Raw genomic sequence first — 18,716 nt, forward strand, 5'->3', positions numbered from 1 at the left:
GATGAATTTTTAACATATTTTCTTAATTCATTCTTGTAACCTGTCATTCTAAATGTTCTGCTCAGCCTGAGTATGTGGTCAGATTAAAAATAACTAACTTTGTACCCTACAGTTTTAAAGTACATGATGTAACAGAATTCTGTATAAAAGATAAGTCAGAAGAAAGAAAAATGGATAAATAAAGTTAATAAGTTTATTAAATATTATCGTAACGTTTTGAACGAATCTGAAGTTCGTTTCGGGGGTTTTCTTGTGTTTACGAAGTAAAAATGTGAGATACAGGTATCAACTTTTGCATACAATTCAACATTAAAGTTTCACATTTAGCTCCATGTCTCACAAACTATAAATCCTAGATCATTGAAACTTGGTTTATAGTTGCATTTATGGATGTTCATCTTAATCAATGTAAAAATTATTAATTAAATTTTTATAATTTTTTTAATTTTTTTTTTTTTTTTTTTAAACAAATTTTAACATCAGTGGATGCAATTGGTGGCAATATGAATAAGTTTATGGAATGCGAAACATTTCATCCCACAGAATTCTTGTTGTGGATTGAACATAATATTACTATTTTGTGTCGGTTTCAGGTTTGGTGGCAAGGAAGAGTTCATGACCTTCATGAACAGTTTTGTGGAACGTGAGGCCAGCAACATGAAAAATTTCCTTAAGAAAATATCTGTTAGTATATTATATTACGTAATTATTGTCTAACATATAACACTGAAGAAACCTAATTTAAGTTAAATGTACAAAATATTTTGTACAGGAATATTTCCACAATAAAAAATTTATATTGTTAATTGTTTTATTTTATTGTTAATTAGCATTCTTTGAGTACTATATTTAATAGTCGCATTTGAAAAATCTCCATTGTACAGCTGTCATTAAGAAAATCAGGAATGGAAACAGGATTTTCTTCACCTTCAGGTCTTCTTTTATTTCAGTTTTATTTATTGTCAATGGGCCATTTTGTCAGGTAAATAAATGTGTACATGATTTAGTTAAGTATATTATTCTTTTATGGTTAATATTAATCCAATATATGTTAAATTTGTTGACAGAGTGAGATTAGTACAATAATATTTTAGCATTAAATTGTGATTAATTCACTAATATTTTACAGAGTCTTGACTCGGGAAATCACTTCCTGGAGTTTGATGGGTTTATTGATCTCGGAAAGGAGTTGTCCACGATGCACACATTGCTGCTGGAAACCCTTGCCAGAGCCCCTGAGGTGAGGCATCTACTTTCATTGTGTGCTTTTAGTTTACTTTAATAAAACATTAGCATACTGTACATGTTGTAAATATAAAAAAAAGAGTTAATGTTTTTTTTTTTTAAGTGTAATGTATTTTACAGACATGTTTTAAAGACATTTGACATTCTAGGAGGGTTTTTTTGTGCCGAGATGTCATTAAACTTTCCTTCATTTGTTTGTTTGTTCATTCATTCATTCATTCATGTGTTTTTAAAGAAAGACAACTCACTGTGTACTCGCTCTCAATCACTGTTTCTTCTTCTTCTGCGTTCAAGCTATAGTTGATTATGCTTTAGATTTGGAGTCCAGTTGTGGTGATAAAAAACGCTGTCTCTGTCAAGTCTTTGAAACCCCAAAAATTGGCAACCAGTGTTGTTCCGAATCACTCTTTCAATTATTCACTCACACTTTCAATCTCATAAGTGAAAAAAACAAAACAAATTGTCCGAATTTAAAATATTTATTTGTATTTTATTCCAGGACACCTTGATAAAACTGACCAAGCTGCAATCCATCCTTGCATCGATCACCAATGCGCTGTCGAACCCAGACATCGGCACGCCAAAAACCAGTCACAGGAAGTCTCAGATATATGACAACGTGAGCATGCCTAGTCATATGAACACCTCCCCGACAGAGGTTCTTCGAGACATGCTTCGCCAGTGCGGGGAAGACGCAGATGAACTACCTGTGTTCGCGAACCGGAGGAAACTGTCTCAGACAGAGAGTGCGGACGTTAGCAGTGTCCCGAACGGAAACAGTGTACACTACAACACGTACTCTCATTCTCAGTCTTACACAGCAGTTAAGAGCGAAGTCTCAAATGTGTCTGCAAGTTCGAGAAACCTCGACCAGCATCGAGTTAACGAATCGTGGAACCAAATGGTGCACGCCGCGGAAAGTGTGAACGGTGAGTATCTGGACTTGATTCCCTTCATAGACGAAGACACGCAGAACTCGTCAATGGAGCTGGAACAGAACACAAATGGCAGCCAGATGTCGATCAGTCAGATTTCCACAGTGGCATCCTCAGGATACCAGTCGTTCGGTTACAGCCAGTCTAATTCCCCGGTGGACGCTACGACGCACTCCGAATACTGTCGTGAAATTACCAAATCCCCTGTTGTTCAGTACCCTATGCAACCATTGTCATTTTCTAATCCTCTGTACAGACATCAGCAGAACGTCAGTCGAGGCGCAACCCCTCGGTTGACACGCGACACCTCGAGTTCGGACTCTATCAGCAGCAACGACGAGGCGAGCACGGTGAAACACCGGAGTCCGGTGAAGTCGTCCGACCACAGTTCTTCTCGGTGTATGGACCCACTGAGGAAACTCTCTCAGTTGTCCAGTTCTAGTTCGAGTGAGTCGCTATGTGACAAACGCTCAAGGAGTGCCGCGAAGGCTCCGTTCACAAACACAAACACAGACTCCAGTGCTAGCTCCAGCAGTGCTTCACAGTTCGCGCTCGACTTCCCCAACCCCATCCCAGCTCACAGCAGCCCGCGGCAGGATCGCAGCTGTTCTTTTTACGACACAATGCCACATGAACGCGGCTGCGCACGTCCCTACCAGCTCTCTCACAGCATGGACTTCGGCTGTTTCAATCAAAGACAGGAGGAAGGGCTGAGGCGGACGGCTACAGACTCTGTGATATCACAAACCAGCACGCCGTTGCATGTGCATTCAAACAGTTCGGGGTCGCTGGGCCAGTTCTCGCGGGACGACAGTTTGACGTGGAGCCCACGGAGACCCTCACCTAACAGCTCCGTACACATGGGAATCAGCTCCGTGCAACGCAAGCTGCAGGAACAGGAGCGCATAAAGCAAGAGGTACGTTCAGCTTCTTTTTACTGGCCTCACTGCTGTAGTGATTAAGCCATCGGATTTAAGGCTGGTAGGTACTGGGTTCGTATCCCAGTACAGAGCAAGTTTAATGATTCACTGGGTATGAGTAAGGCTACTAAAACTTCTCTCTCACTAACCATTAACAACAATCCACTAACCCTTTGTCCTGGACAGACTGCCCAGATAGTTGAGTACCGGTATATGTCCAGGACAGTGTGCTTGAACCTTAATTGGATATAGGCATGGAAATAAGTTGAAATGAATGAATATTTTTCTTTGTGATAGTTGATTTTACATTTAGACTTTTGTGTTTATATGCAATTAAGGATTGTCCTGTGAGAGAGAAGTTTGTATATGTCCTTGCACCTGACCACTGTGCCAGTAATATTCAGATGCAAACCCAATACTTACCAGCCTTACAGGTTTATAATAAAGTAAAGTTAAAACCAGACTAGAAAATGTTTTGTCAAGTTGTAGTCAAATATCAGGAGATGGTATTACATATGTTTTCATTTCCAATACAGGCTGTTTCAAGTTTTGATAAATAATATAATAATAATAGAAAATCCTGTGTTAAATTGCTTTTTGGCTAAAAGGAAAAGGCATCATTGAATTAACTGCCTTGAATATAATGACCGTACATATGAATAATGTCGTCCAGTGTTCGAAATAAGCACTTGTCCGTTTGTCCCTACAAGTGAAAATCTATTCGGACAAGCAAAATATGTCTTGGTGGTTGTCCAGTGGACAAATAGAAATTTTCAGTGTAATTTTATTTTGAGCAATCACAAACATCATCCTGGTACTTGAATAAAACAAATCATTTATTTGGACTAGTGAAACATTATTCTTATTTCTATCACTGTCATCATCCTTGTTTTCCAATATAGTTTGGAGCCTTTAGCACAGTGACACCATAGGTATTTTGGTAGACTCACCGTTTCCCCCTCATCCTAACTAATGCTCCACAACTGTCTTGCCTATAGGATAGTGGATAAAAAAAAAACCCTTTGCAGTTACATGATTGAGGCAGCCACAATTGAGACACCATCTAAACCAAGTGTTGCAATAATATTAGTTTGAAAAAGTGGCTATATTTTTCACTAATATTGATGACATCTGTTTGCAGTTTGAGAATGAGGTAGTGACATTGCGGTCGCAGCTGGACGAGGCCCAGTCGCGGCTGCAGCGTGCAGAAGACCGGCTGCAGTACCACGAGGAGGACACGAAACAGATGATCCAGGAGTGGCAGTTCCGGCTGGAGGAGAGCGAGGAGCGCATGAAGAAACAGCAGGCCGAGAAGGAGGACCAGATGAAGACCATCATCAACAGGTGGGCACTCAAACACACACAGGCAGGAGGGAGTTAACACAGGTGGTCTAGACTGTGGCGACTTTCTAAGGGGCATCCAGTCATGCTCCTCCTGAAAGTATTTTAAGAAATGAACATTGGCTTGAGTTTTGACTCCCGAAACACCTCCACCCACCTTGCACATACACCAGCTTAGCCCATTGGTGGAGCATTCATTCATTCGTCATTCATTCTTTCATTCATTCATTAATGTGTAATTCAGTTCTGTATGAAGCTTTATGTTTTATAAAATTCAGTTCAGTACGAAGACTTGTGTTTTATGTAATTCAGTTCTGTATGAAGCCCTGTGTTCTAAATAATTCAGTTCTGTATAAAGCCCTGTGTTCTATATAATTCAGTTCTGCATGAAGCCTTGCGTTCTATATAATTCAGTTCTGCATGAAGCCTTGTGTTCTAAATAATTCAGTTCCACACTAAGCCTTGTGTTCTAAATAATTCAGTTCTGTATAAAACCTTGTGTTCTATATAATTCAGTTCTGTATAAAGCCTTGTGTTCTATATAATTCAGTTCCATATTAAGCCCTGTGTTCTAAATAATTCAGTTCCATAGTAAGCCCTGTGTTCTATATAATTCAGTTCCATATTAAGCCCTGTGTTCTAAATAATTCAGTTTCATATTAAGCCCTGTGTTCTAAATAATTCAGTTTCATATTAAGCCCTGTGTTCTAAATAATTCAGTTCTGTATAAAGCCCTGTGTTCTATATAATTCAGTTCTGCATGAAGACTTGTGTTTTATGTAATTCAGTTCTGCATGAAGCCTTGTGTTCTATATAATTCAGTTCCATATTAAGCCTTGTGTTCTAAATAATGAATGAATGAATGAATGTTTAACGACACCCCACCACGAAAAATACATCGGCTATTGGGTGTCAAACTATGGTAATGCAAATAAATAAAGTGATGATCAACATCAATATAAAAATTCAAGGTTTAAACAAAAACAGTGTAAAGAACTGTGCAAAAATACAAATACAAATATCACAGAATTTTACGGACACTGAATTTTACTCTAAACTTCAATTTGTGCTGTATTTGCCATTCTCAAAGAGAATGTTACACCCCTGCACCACGGTGAGGTTACAGCACGCGCAGGGGTGTTCTAAATAATTCAGTTCCACAGTAAGCCTTGTGTTCTAAATAATTCAGTTCTGTATAAAACCTTGTGTTCTATATAATTCATTTCTGTATAAAGCCTTGTGTTCTATATAATTCAGTTCCATATTAAGCCCTGTGTTCTAAATAATTCAGTTCCATAGTAAGCCCTGTGTTCTATATAATTCAGTTTCATATTAAGCCCTGTGTTCTAAATAATTTAGTTTCATATTAAGCCCTGTGTTCTAAATAATTCTGTTCTGCATGAAGCCTTATGTTTTATAAAATTCAGTTCTGTATGAAGCCTTGTGTTCTATACTTCAGTTCTGTATAAAGCCTTATGTTTTATAAAATTCAGTTCTGCATGAAGCCTTGTGTTCTATAATTCAGTTCTGTATAAAGCCTTATGTTTTATAAAATTCAGTTCTGTATGAAGCCTTGTGTTCTATACTTCAATTCTGTATGAAGCCTTATGTTTTATAAAATTCAGTTCTGCAAGAAGCCTTGTGTTATATACTTCAGTTCTGTATGAAGCCTTATGTTTTATAAAATTCAGTTCTGTATGAAGCCTGTTTTATAAAATTCAGTTCTGTATGAAGCCTTGTGTTTTATAAAATTCAGTTCTGTATGAAGCCTTGTTTTATAAAATTCAGTTCTGTATGAAGCATTGTGTTTTATAAAATTCAGTTCTGTATTAAGCCTTGTGTTGTATAAAATTCAGTTCTGTATGAAGCCCCATGTTTTATAAAATTCAGTTCTGTATGAAGCCCATGTTTTTATAAAATTCAGTTCTGTATGAAGCCTCATGTTTTTATCAAATTCAGTTCTGTATGAAGCCCTGTGTTTTTTCAGCAGACTGGTCTCCATAGAAGACGAGCTGAAGAGTGAGCAGCAGGAGATGAAGAAGATCGTCGACCAGAAGCAGCAGGTGATCGAAGCCCAGGAGCGGCGCATACAGATGCTCGACAACGCCAACTCCAAGCTCATGGTTGCCCTCAATGAACTCAAGGAACGCTACAACACCACACAGAGCCGCAATGGGCTGACGGGACCACCACGACCTAAGGTCAAACCATCCGAGTTATCTGGATTCAAGAGTAGCTCTTGTTGATTGATGTGTGCAATTCTGTGTTATTCTGTGCTATTGTCGGTTTATTTCAAAGCCGAAATCCTTAAGTGATAAATTTGTTTCTGGGGACAAAAATGGTGCAAGCAATGTTTTGAAGTCATTCACTCTGTGCAGACATGTTGTTGATATACAGTGTATACATAAATGGATTTCATCTGAAATATGTAGAGAGAGAAATATTTAGAAACTACTAAGGATTAGTTTGTGATATCTGACCTGTATAAATATATTTATGTTACCAGACAAATGTTGCAGGTATTAGCAACTGCAAAAGACCAATATTTGTTCCTTGAATGTATATTATCTATTATTTTCCAGCTTGTTAGTGCTAAGGACCAAACTCAAGTTGAAAATATAGACATTATTTTTGAAGAGTTAAGCAAGGGAGATGACTCTTACAATGTGGTTGGGGTTTTTTTTTCAGTCTCACAAACCACTGCCATATTTTGTGGACCATTTAACATGCACTACAAAAACTAATCTCCATTATATTTCATTTTACTCCATTCACTTACATGCAACACTTTTTCCATCTCTACGAAGATTAACATGCACATAATTATATATGAAACACAAGTCATGCATACTTTGCCATATATATTATCAGCAGACACTATATTTCACCCAGCAACACACCCATGCATACACAAATGTATCTGTACATTAAAATGTATATATGGTAGTTTTTATCAACATAACTTCACTTTGGTAGCATAGGCATATGGAACTTACGGTGGGAGGGGGAGGGGGTGGGAACAATTGGCTCTGATGGTTGCCTGATATTCATATTTATACCACTATATGTAGCATTAAATAACTCAAAATATAAAGAAACCAATCACTACCTACCTCACATTTAGTATAAAATTATTTAATGCAAATATAATAGGAAGCAACTGACCCACCTCAAACAATGATAAGTACTAAAGAATACAACATATTTGTTATTTAAAATGTCAGTCTCAAACTTATTGGACTCAAATCTTTAATGAGGTCGCACACTGTGTATGCAATTTGTATGCAATTTGTATGGCATTGCCATGACCTTAAAATTTCAAGACATTAAAGTTTCAAAACCGTATTAGAGTCTAACTCCAAACGTTTTATAAACATAGGGTCAGTTTTCAAATAAACATTTATAATCAGGAAACTAATGTTTGAGGATAAAATGGGACACTATTGTACAATACTAAACATCTCTCTCTCTCTCTCTCTCTCTCTCTCTCTCTCTCTCTCTCTCTCTCTCTCTCTCCACTTTATGTCAAACAACCTGTTAAGTCATGTTCTATCTCTGAACCTCACCTTCCATGCTGCTGTCCAAATAGATAACAGTAATCTAAACTTTAGGTCTCATTACATTAAACACCTGTCTCGGTCATTTGTATCCTTTGGTTTTCAGTCTCGTCTTTACGAAGTAAAAAGGCAAGACACAGATATTACTTTTTCCCTCAGTAGCCTCACCAGTGACAATGTGAATTTTTGCATTTAGCTCAATGTTAAATGGCGGCCTTTAGCTCCCATTTCTTTAAGTCCTACATGAATAAAACCTGGTTAATAATGTTAAACATAGGTTAAAACAACTTGAAATTTATTAAATTAAAATTTTAATTTAATCTTTTTAGATTAAATTTTTAAAGTTTTTTTTTTTTAATTTAGTTTTTTAAGTTTCTTTTAACTTGTAATAAATACATATATATGAAGACAACTATCAGTATGAGCAACACTGAATAAGTTTATGGTAGGTGAGACATTGAATTCTGCAGAATTCTTGGTAGTCATTATTGTTCAACTTATTTTTCATTCCATCTGCTGTTACAACCCCTGCAATTGCCCACGGCAGTTGGCAATACCGTGGAGATTGCCGTGGATTTTTTCATTCTTCACGGCACTTTTGTTGCTGTGGACTATATTTAAAAAAATATTCACTGCTTGTTTTTAGCCGTGGACGTTTTCTTAATTGCAGGGGTTGTGTTAAATTTTAATCTTCCTGTTGAAAAACCTTTACCAAACTTATTTTATACTCTATTATTGTAGTAATGGAATGCTGCAAAAAAAAAATGGTTTCTATTATAATGGAGACAGCTTGTTGGACATGTTGTTTTCATTGGTGAATGATGTTATAAATGTACAGATATAGCTTTGAAAGAGGTTATTGTTAGCTTTGTTGCTCAATACATTGTCTTGTTCTTTGGAGTGCAATAAATCAGTACCTCATATAGACTACATCTTGATGTAAACATTGTCAGATGCAAATCTTTTTGTTGTTAATAAAGAGTTATGGTAGGCTTAGACTGTCAACTGTGATGAAGTTGGTAAACTCAATGATTACGTTCTAATTTCTCCTAACTTACAACGGGTGCACTCCGATAAACACTTAATGGGTTATACGACGAGAATTGAGTTGTAAGAGCGCTCAGTCTATCAGTCTAGCAACTTGGCAGTGGTACAAGTCATGAGAGCAGAAAATTGGCCAAACTTAGTTCTGGCAGTTGGTAGTATGAGCCTAGCATTAGATTTCAATATATGCTTATCATACGACTTCTATGTCTGATATGAGATATAGATGATTGCGGAATATATATTATGGCTGTTACAGAAATATTCACTAAGGGTATGTAAGTTTTTATTCTTTACCCACCATTTTAAAACTTAATTTATGGGGAATTTTGTGCATTAAAACTGGCCCAGCAGAGATAAACAATATTATTTGGGATCCCTTGATTGTCCATGTGATTTAAGGACAGTTATGAAATCAGACTGGGTTTTTTACATTTAAATATGTAACTCAGTTTTTGTACCACTGTTGTATTGATACCGTACTTAATAATTACCAGGATATAAACAGACCTATGCAAATGTCTTCAAAACATTTCTTTTTCTTCTTTTTTCTCAGAAATATTGACATTGTAAACCTTCAATGCATTTGTGTTAAGTCCTTGTATCATATAGTGTGTGTGTGGTTCAGAGATCACACAAGATTTGCAATGGTGGATCCAGGGTTATCCTAAAATGTTGTCTCAAACTGAGTCAACCATAAATACTTATTAAAACTGTATGAATTTGGACTCTGCTTTGTGCAGAGATATGATTTTAAAACTGTTAATGGTGTGAAGAATTTTCCTTCAGGACTTCCTTGGGCATTCAGCTGCATTGTTTCCTAGACATTTGTGTTTTTGGATCTTTGAATCGGCGTTTCAGAATTAAGTTTTTTGGTTTTTAAAGATACCAAGACCATTATGGGTAGCCCATGGATCCGCCAGTTATGTTTGTATCATCTCACTTGACTGTGTTCATTTAGTTATTATTAAACAGCTGCAATTGTTCCTTGTAGCTCAGAAATCATGCAGCTTCACATAGATTTAATCAAGAAATCTTTGATCTAATTGATTCTGCGGTGTACAGTAATTATAGTCCGTGCCACAGGGATCAAATTTTTGTTCCTACTATGTAATTAACTACAAGTTATTTATTTCAAAGCCGATTGATTTGTAAATTACACACACAAATTGTATTTCTTTGTTATTTCTAAAACACTTTCACTTTAACTGAAATTATTTACAAGAAAAAACCATTTGAATAGAATGATGGGACAGACTGTAGCATTGTATTTAGCATTGTCAGACTGGATATTCAGGCTTGGACACAGACGGCAAACTTACAGATTTAATCAAGAAATCTGCAATCTAACTGTTTCAGCTGTGTGACTAGATTTAAGTATTTAAGAATCACAAGTTGAATTTCTAGAGATGACTAAATAACAGTAGCATATTTAATTTAATATTGTTGGACCTTGATTATATCAACCCCAAGTTCAGCCAGCAAACATTTTGCTAATGTTTCGTGAACTACTTGATTGGTTCCTGATGTAGTCATTTGTTTTACCGCGAAGTGCATACCAATCTAGTGGAAGTTATTTTTCTGCTCGGTCTGGCTGAACACAAACCAGATGTCTTAGCCCCACCTCTCCCCCTTACCCTCCCCCTCACACATAACAATAATTTGTGAATTAAGGGAAAATTAACACATGGAGTAACTTGTGAAAACACCAACCTAATGATTTTTTTTTTTTAAAGAGTAAAAGACACTTGAATATATTTAGAGGCAATGGGTTCCCCCATCCCGTCCCCCCCCCCCCTCCCGAAACATACACACCCTTTGGATCCACCTTTGTGCATACACATGCATACAAGGGACGAGGGTGTATGTAAAATTCATGACTTGTTTTTTGGCATACATATTTTGTCTGGTCCCTATGGTTCTAGCTGACACACTATTTCTTGGTACTTTTCACAGATAAAATATTTACTGAATTAGTAAGATTATAAATTATTCACTTCAGTCAGATGTAGATATTGGTATCAATCTTGTTGTTTCACTTCTAAATTTAAAAATATATATTAATTACAATTAAGGAATATCTGACATGATCGTAAAGGAATATTTGGCAGACAATATCAGTTAAGGAATATTTGGCAGACAATATCAGTTAAGGAATATTTGGCTGATGATTTAAGGAATATTTGTTAGATATCAGAATTGTGTTATTATTTCATGCTTCTTAATGGTGCTTCTGATATTTTGTAACTTTTGTAGACTTTTAGACAGGATTTTCAGTTTACAAGAGTTTTATCTTGTATTTTAAACAGTGTAAAAAATCATCCATCAAGCTTTAAATGTATACTGGTCATTGTACAGCTAGTATAACTAATTAAAGTGTTACTGTGTAAATAAAGAGAGTGGTCATTAACATTGCGAGTTCATATTTCTATGGGCCCATTACATACAACATGTTTCCATTTTATCTTGATATTTCAGATTTTTTTTTTACTGTTGATATTTTAATATCAATACAAGTTCATTTTACTTAATTCAAGTTAAGATTTTAAGTACTTTAAAAACGATCTTGTTAATTTTAATTTAGTAATCATTTCACCTTTAATATATATTATACGAAACTGATTAGTCTTAAATTTTACAAGTTAAACACATACACATTTGTTAATCACATGATATTGATTGAACATGATATCTTTATGTATAACTTGTTAACAACATATTGAGTATGTTGTAATAAAAGCTTTGTTTAAACATTGTTAATCATACTATGTTGAACACATTTTCTTCATATGGGTAACATTGTTGATCACATGTTGAACATGTTTCACTCAATTGTAATCCTAACTACATCATGTTGAATATTTTCTCTTTAATATGTGTATTGTTAACCATATACGACTCTTGTCATAAGTTTAGCATCATGAGAGAAAATATTTAAGATGCTGTGATACAAAAACTTTTAACATTTATAATGTATTTCACTGGAGTGGTGAACCCATAGCAATGTGAACTGTTGAGTGTAGAGAGAGATAACAGCTACAGTGACTGCATTGCTGAATAGTTTGTACAGTTTAGTAGGTCAGTGGATTAAAACTGAAACTACCTGCTAATGTGAATAAATCACAAACAAAAGTAAACACTTTGTTCTTGTTATTTCTCTTTTTACCTTTTAAAAATACAATAACAACATTACAAGGGTGAACTGTGATCTGGACCTGGTGGGGTTCCTGTATGAACCTAGTGGACACGTTTGTCTACATTTTGGACATTTTCCCCGATATCTAAATGAATAGCTATATGCACACTGTAAAACATTGATTTAGCCTCAGGTGGGGTTTCGTCCGAATCCCCCAAACCCCTCTCCCCTCATCTTTGCCCTTGTATTAAGTATTAATGTCTGTTAAAGCATCAAACTGGGCACATTGGTGGAGTAAAACTCATCTGACAACAATAGACAGGGTTTTTTTTTTTTGGGGGGGGGGGGTCCACAATATAAAGCTAGCTATATGTACGTTCACATACATATGACTAAGGATCCAATCGTGCAGCATATGCATATGAAAATGGGACCCAATTGTCTGACAGTGTCAGTGTTCACATATGTACAATTATAGGGAAGGAAACAGTTTATTTAACGACACACTCAACACGTTATTTATGGTTTTATGGCATCAGACATGGTTAAGGACCACACAGATATTGAGGGAGGAAACCTGCTGTCACCACTTCATGGGCTATTCTTTTCGATTGGCAGCAAGGGATCTTTTATATGCACTACCCCATAGACAGGATAGCACTACCTTTGATGTACCAGTTGTGGTGCACTGGCTATGTACAATTATAAATGCAGTACACATACACGAACATGTCTTTGCAAACGAAACTAGCAAGATTGCACCAACTATGGATATTCGAACCTTTGTTAATTCTACATGGTCTTAATAGAAAACCTCAACAATTTGGGAGGGGGAGTAATGTATCTTTTATATGCACATTCAGTCTTTTCCACAGACAGAACAGCACATACCATGACCTTTGGCCAGCCATGGGGCAGTGGCTGGGATGGGGGATAAGTTTCCCAAGGGGGTTCAAACCCACAACTCAAGGCATTCTACCAACTGAGCTCGACATTTCATCCCAGTTGGTTTGGAGCAGATAAGAATCAAGTTGGAGGAAAAATTAAAAGGTTTGTTTGGTTTAACAACACCACATGAGCAAATTAATTATTCATTCATTGGCTGTTGGATGTCAAACATTTGGTGATTGTCCATTAGCACCAAGGGATCTTTTACATGTATTTGCACTTTTCCACAGACAAAATGGCACATACTAGTCTTTGATACACCAGTCATGGGATGGGGAAAATATACCCCTGTAGGTCTGCCGAGCGAGTTTGATTTTATGATTCAAGCACTTCAAGAGAGTGCTCTATACTGACCGAGTTAAAGGAAGCACACTACTAAACAACGTCCATTTGTTTTGTTTTAACAACACCTACTAAAGCACACTGATTTTTTAATCATCGCCTTTTGGATGTCAAACATTTGGTAATTTTGACATATAGTCTTAAGAGAAAACCCACTACATTTTTGCATTAGTAGCAAGGGATTTTTTATATACACAGACAGGATAGCACATAACACAGACTTTGATATACCAGTCATGGTGCAGTGGCTGGATTGATAAATAGTGCAAAGAACACATCTAAAGAGATCAATCCCAGACCAACTGGGCATCAAGAGAGCTCTTTACCACTGGGCTATGTCTGCAACACGTGACATGCTGTGGTCAAACTATATAATATTTTGAAAATGTTGGCTGGCTTAAATTAACATGCTACTAGTCTGTTTAGTGTGTCAAACTAAAAAGTATAAAATTGTTAAATATTGTTAAAAATTATTTAGATGAAAAAAACAAAAAGAAACTAAAAAAATTGTTGTTTTTAAACTTGACTTTAATTTTTTTTAACTAATACCTAATATTACCTAGTACCTAATATTACACAAATACATAACAAAATAGAGATTCAAAAGTAAGTCTAATATTTAGATCTGGTTTGTCAAGAAGGACTAATAGATAAAAAAACAAAAAAATGTGTCAAAGGTAGACTAAACTCCAACAAGAGCCTTATGTGTTGGAAAGATGCACACCCGGACCACCAACACATACTGACACTTTAACAAATGAAAAACGCGTAATTTTAGAATTAATAAAAAAACATGATTATTCCTGCTAACTGGGGGCAGCCATTTTGTTTTGTTTTTGTGACGTCCGGTGCTATAGCTTGGGGCGAAGTGACGTCAGCTCAGGTCCAACTTCTCTATTATGCACAGTGTAAACAAATGCTCTAATTTACGACAAGGTGCTTCGCTTTCATCAACCTGACTTGTATAATAAACTATTTAACTAAATATATTTCAATTTGCATCAATATAACGAAATGGAGTTATAGTATTTTTTTTCTTTTAAAAAATCCAAAGAAAAAATGCATATTATTAGGCCTATTGGTAGGATAAGTTCGAGCAAAAACGACTACTCACGATACCCAAGTGATAATTTTCTTTTCTCTGGGACTACGTAATTGGTCAGTTTTGTGATTTTAGATGGGAAAGTCTACTTAATCAAGGGTTTACAGAATTACTTACAGTAATAAAGCTGGTAAAGTCCATTACGATTGGAGGTTATCACACGATACCCTGTGATCTTAATAAAAGAGGCACATCTTTTTAGTGTGTCTAGACACAGTGTCTAGGGACCGTCTAAATATACACCTGCCAATCAAGAACCACAGGTACAGGCCATGGAAAGAAAAGACCAATTAAGCAAGAAAACACTCCCAACTATTATTTCAGTACATGGGTTAATTTATATACAAAATATAATACAGTTATTTCAATACTTTGACAATGGTGGTTTATTTTGTACTGAAAAATAAACCAAATATACATGTTGCTGTGTTACTGGGATAGATATTATTACAGAACATTGCGATGCATCCGCAAAAATCAGGTATGTTTTGTTTCTTCAGTTCAAAGACTAATTCCTGACGTGACACATTAGGTATTACATAACCACCAGCTCGCCAGAGGGCGTATTCTCTGGGATGGTACCAAATGGCTGCGCCCGTTATATATAATAGCCGTCACATTTAACCGTTTTATTAACTGACTATGATTATACTTGTTGATATTAAGCAATAATGTGCATTATGTATCGTTGAATATGCACACCAGTCCAAAAGCCTTGCTTTAGCATTCCTTTAAAATAGTTAATTAATTTTGAATTCACAAAAAGCTTCAAAAGAATGAGTCCATTAAAACTTATTTTACCGTGTCTCAATCTTCATTGAAGAAAAACATTTGCAATAATGTCGCACGACAATATTCCACATATGTTGCATATCGATTTAAAGATCTCTGATTGGCTGCTCCATGCTGATTACTCAGATGTTAAGCAGTTCATTAAAATTAACGCTTTCAAAATCAGTTTTCACATATTGCTAGGCAACATCTACCATGCAAGGGAAAACGTAGTTTTTAGCTGGGGAAAAAAATATTTAAATTCATATTAAGTCTAGGTTTTTTAGGATTTGTAATAAAATTAATAAGAATAAGTACTGTACTACACTGATGTTTGTTAAATATCTTTTATCTTACAACACGCATATGAACAGACTGATTTTTGCCCGAAATAAATGAAAATGCCTGAATAACATTTATTCATATTAGCATTATTGCCTAACAGTTCCAGCCACTGCACCATGGCTGATATATCAAAAGCTGTGGTATGTGCTATCGTGTCCGTGGAATGGTGCATATAAAAGATCCCTTGCTACTAATGGAAATGTAGCGAGTTTCCTCTCTAAGACTACCGGGTATATATCTAAATTACCAATTGTTTGACATCCAATAGCCGATGATTAATAAATCAATGTGCTCTAATGGTGTCGTTAAACAAAACAAACTTTTATTTTTACCGCAAAAAATTATTCGTAAAAAATTTCATTTTCATTTTTAGCATTACCCGAGGTCAGGAAAAGTATTTTCTGGACAAAATTTTAAAAGACTTTATAAAAAAAACAACGAAACAGTGGTATGTATACATATTAAAGGGACTGTCCTGAGTTTCCTTCTATTGTATGATGTTTCCAACTAACGGAGCCTTTTTGGTAACTACAATAATTACATACTAACTCCTTTTTGTGTTTAGAATAGCATTCTCTGTATATTAAATATGTCGTCCTAATGCATGTCTGGATTTTACCTCTCAATAAGTTTGTACGTACGAAAAAATATATCATCGCGTGAGAGCCAGAAGGACGTAAGTGCATCAAAATTCATTTTTAAAAAGTCGAGATAATGAAGGAAAACTATTTTTCTTGATCAGTAGTTAAGATGTCAAATTTCTTTTAATGACAATGAAAGCTGAACATATTTACGATTTCTTTGTATATTTGCAGTATTTATAGCATATTAGGTGTTTTAGTTATTTGCTTAAATAGTTGTAGTTACGACAATTATTCATGATTGAATTAAATGCGTCACTTAAGACCAACAGTATATCAAGTAAATTTAAATATTTATTCTGAAAGAACCATCACTTCTAAAACATTTCAGTTTTGCAAATCACATATTTATTTTTAAAAAGGAGAAAGCTTGTAAATAGAAAATATTTAGAAGCAAACATTCAAAAAGGAATACAAGTAGAAGTACGTATTAATAAAATCACCGCTTAAACAAAATATTACATGAAAAAGTTATTTTACTTTTGTTAATAATAATACGATAAATAAAATAAAACTACTCTGTCTAGTGAAATCCTTGTTTTCCTTAACCCACCCCTGATTTTGTGTGACTAAGTCTGGTGCAGGGTTTCTGCCAGAGGGTAAAAAGGTATGATGCCATATCCAAATAGTTTTGCAGAAAAAAAAATTAAGTTAACTTTTTGACAAAATTAATTAATTATCATTACTGTATGATTTTCTTAATCCTAACCGTAAATGTGACCCATTTTCTTTCTGAGGGAGGACCCCCCATACCCCTATTGACTGGTTGCATTCAATTTCATAGAGCCATACCCAAAAATTTCTTTCTGGCAGAAACACTGTGGTGGTAGTGCTCCATGTTCGTTGTTTGATAATGGTGCATCAGAATCAGATGACTTGTCCATACAAAACCTCTTTTTCTAGGCAAGTATTCGTTCCTTATGAGTCATCAGAAAAGCTGATGTCATGTTGTGTGCAGCGTTCTTTCCATGTTCTTTGAGCCATGGGAGTCCTTTTGCAGATAGTTCCTGGTTCTGCTGCCTCAGGGTGTACTTCACTAGTTTCAAGAATACCTGGTTTATCAGCTAGTGCAACAGACAAACCAGAATAGTTAAGCAAACTGAAGCTGGTATTCTTAATGAAGAAACTATGTTTAGCAGCTTATTGGTTTGGGATACACCGGGTTCAAGTGAAGCTCATTCAAAGGTTTTCATTTCCAATGAGGGTGTGTACTGAATATCAAATCCAGAAGAAGTAAACACTATACCATGTCCACCTATTGAGTATGCAGGATTCTCTCCAGGTTATATTGAGTGAACAGTAACCCCTACAGGTTCTGCTGTGCATTAAGTGTACTCTCCGGTTTCTGTTGTGTGTTCAGAGCACACTCCTGGTTTTGTTGTGTATTTGGTGATCTCTCCGAGTTCTGTTGTGTGTCCAGTGATCTCTCCAGGTTATATTGCGTGTCCAGTGATCTCTCCGGGTTCCGTTGTGTCTCCAATGATCTCTCCAAGTTCTATTGTGTGTCCAGTGATCTCTCCAGGTTCTGTTGGGTGTCCAGTGATCTTTCCTGGTTATGTTGTGTGTTATGTGTAATCTCCGGGTTCTGTTGTGTGTTCAGTGCATCCTCCTGGTTTTGTTGTGTATTTGGTGATCTCTCCTGGTTTTGTTATGTGTCCAGTGGTCACTCCAGGTTCTATTGTGTGTTCAGTGGTCTCTCCAAGTTCTATTATATTGTGTGTTCAGTGATCTCTCCAGGTACCATTGTGTGTCTGGTGATCTCTCCAAGTTATATTGTGTGTTCAGTGATCTCTCCAGGTTCTGTTGTGTGTCCAGTGATCTCTCCAGGTTCTGTTGAGTGTCCAGTAATCTCTCCAGGTTCTATTGTGTGTTCAGTGATCTCTCCAGGTTATGTTGTGTGTCCAGTGATCTCTCCAGGTTCTGTTGTGTGTCCAGTAATCTCTCCAGGTTCTGTTGTGTGCCCAGTGATCTCTCCAGGTTATATTGTGTGTCCAGTGATCTTTCCTGGTTATGTTGTGTGTTGGGTGTACTCTCCGGGTTCTGTTGTGTTCAGTGCACACTCCTGGTTTTGTTGTGTATTTGGTGATCTCTCCTGGTTCTGTTATGTGTCCAGCGATCTCTCCAAGTCATATTGTGTGTTCAGTGATCTCTCCAGGTACTGTTGTGTGTCTGGTGATCTCTCCAAGTTCTACTGTGTGTTCAGTGATCTCTCCAGATTCTGTTGTGTGTCCAGTGATCTCTCCAGGTTATATTGTGTGTTCAGTGATCTTTTCAGGTTATGATGTGTGTTCAGTGATCTCTCCAGGTTCTGTTGTGTTCAGTGATCTCTCCAAGTTCTGTTGTGTGTTCAGTGATCTTCCTAAGTTTTATTGTGTTCAGTGATCTCTCC

At 36.1% G+C, this 18,716-nt stretch overlaps 1 protein-coding gene across 7 annotated transcripts in view; it reads left to right on the forward strand.

Annotated features, from left to right (window-relative positions):
• LOC121383342 (ras GTPase-activating protein nGAP-like) overlaps window positions 1-12,179 on the forward strand; it is a 222,678-nt gene extending 210,499 nt beyond the window's left edge. For 6 of the 7 annotated variants that reach the window (XM_041513308.1, XM_041513310.1, XM_041513311.1 and 3 more), the window contains 5 exons: window positions 594-684; window positions 1,130-1,240; window positions 1,745-3,097; window positions 4,242-4,444; window positions 6,429-12,179. In XM_041513308.1, coding sequence (XP_041369242.1) covers window positions 594-684; window positions 1,130-1,240; window positions 1,745-3,097; window positions 4,242-4,444; window positions 6,429-6,687 — 2,017 coding nt within the window. In that variant the 3' untranslated portion in view covers window positions 6,688-12,179. The remainder of the gene's footprint in view (window positions 1-593; window positions 685-1,129; window positions 1,241-1,744; window positions 3,098-4,241; window positions 4,445-6,428) is intronic. The other variant, XM_041513309.1, reaches the window with a different exon arrangement.
• Window positions 12,180-18,716: the final 6,537 nt, after the last annotated feature.

Source organism: Gigantopelta aegis, chromosome 10, assembly GCF_016097555.1.
Source record: "Gigantopelta aegis isolate Gae_Host chromosome 10, Gae_host_genome, whole genome shotgun sequence".
Classification (NCBI taxonomy): Eukaryota; Metazoa; Mollusca; class Gastropoda; order Neomphalida; family Peltospiridae; genus Gigantopelta; species Gigantopelta aegis.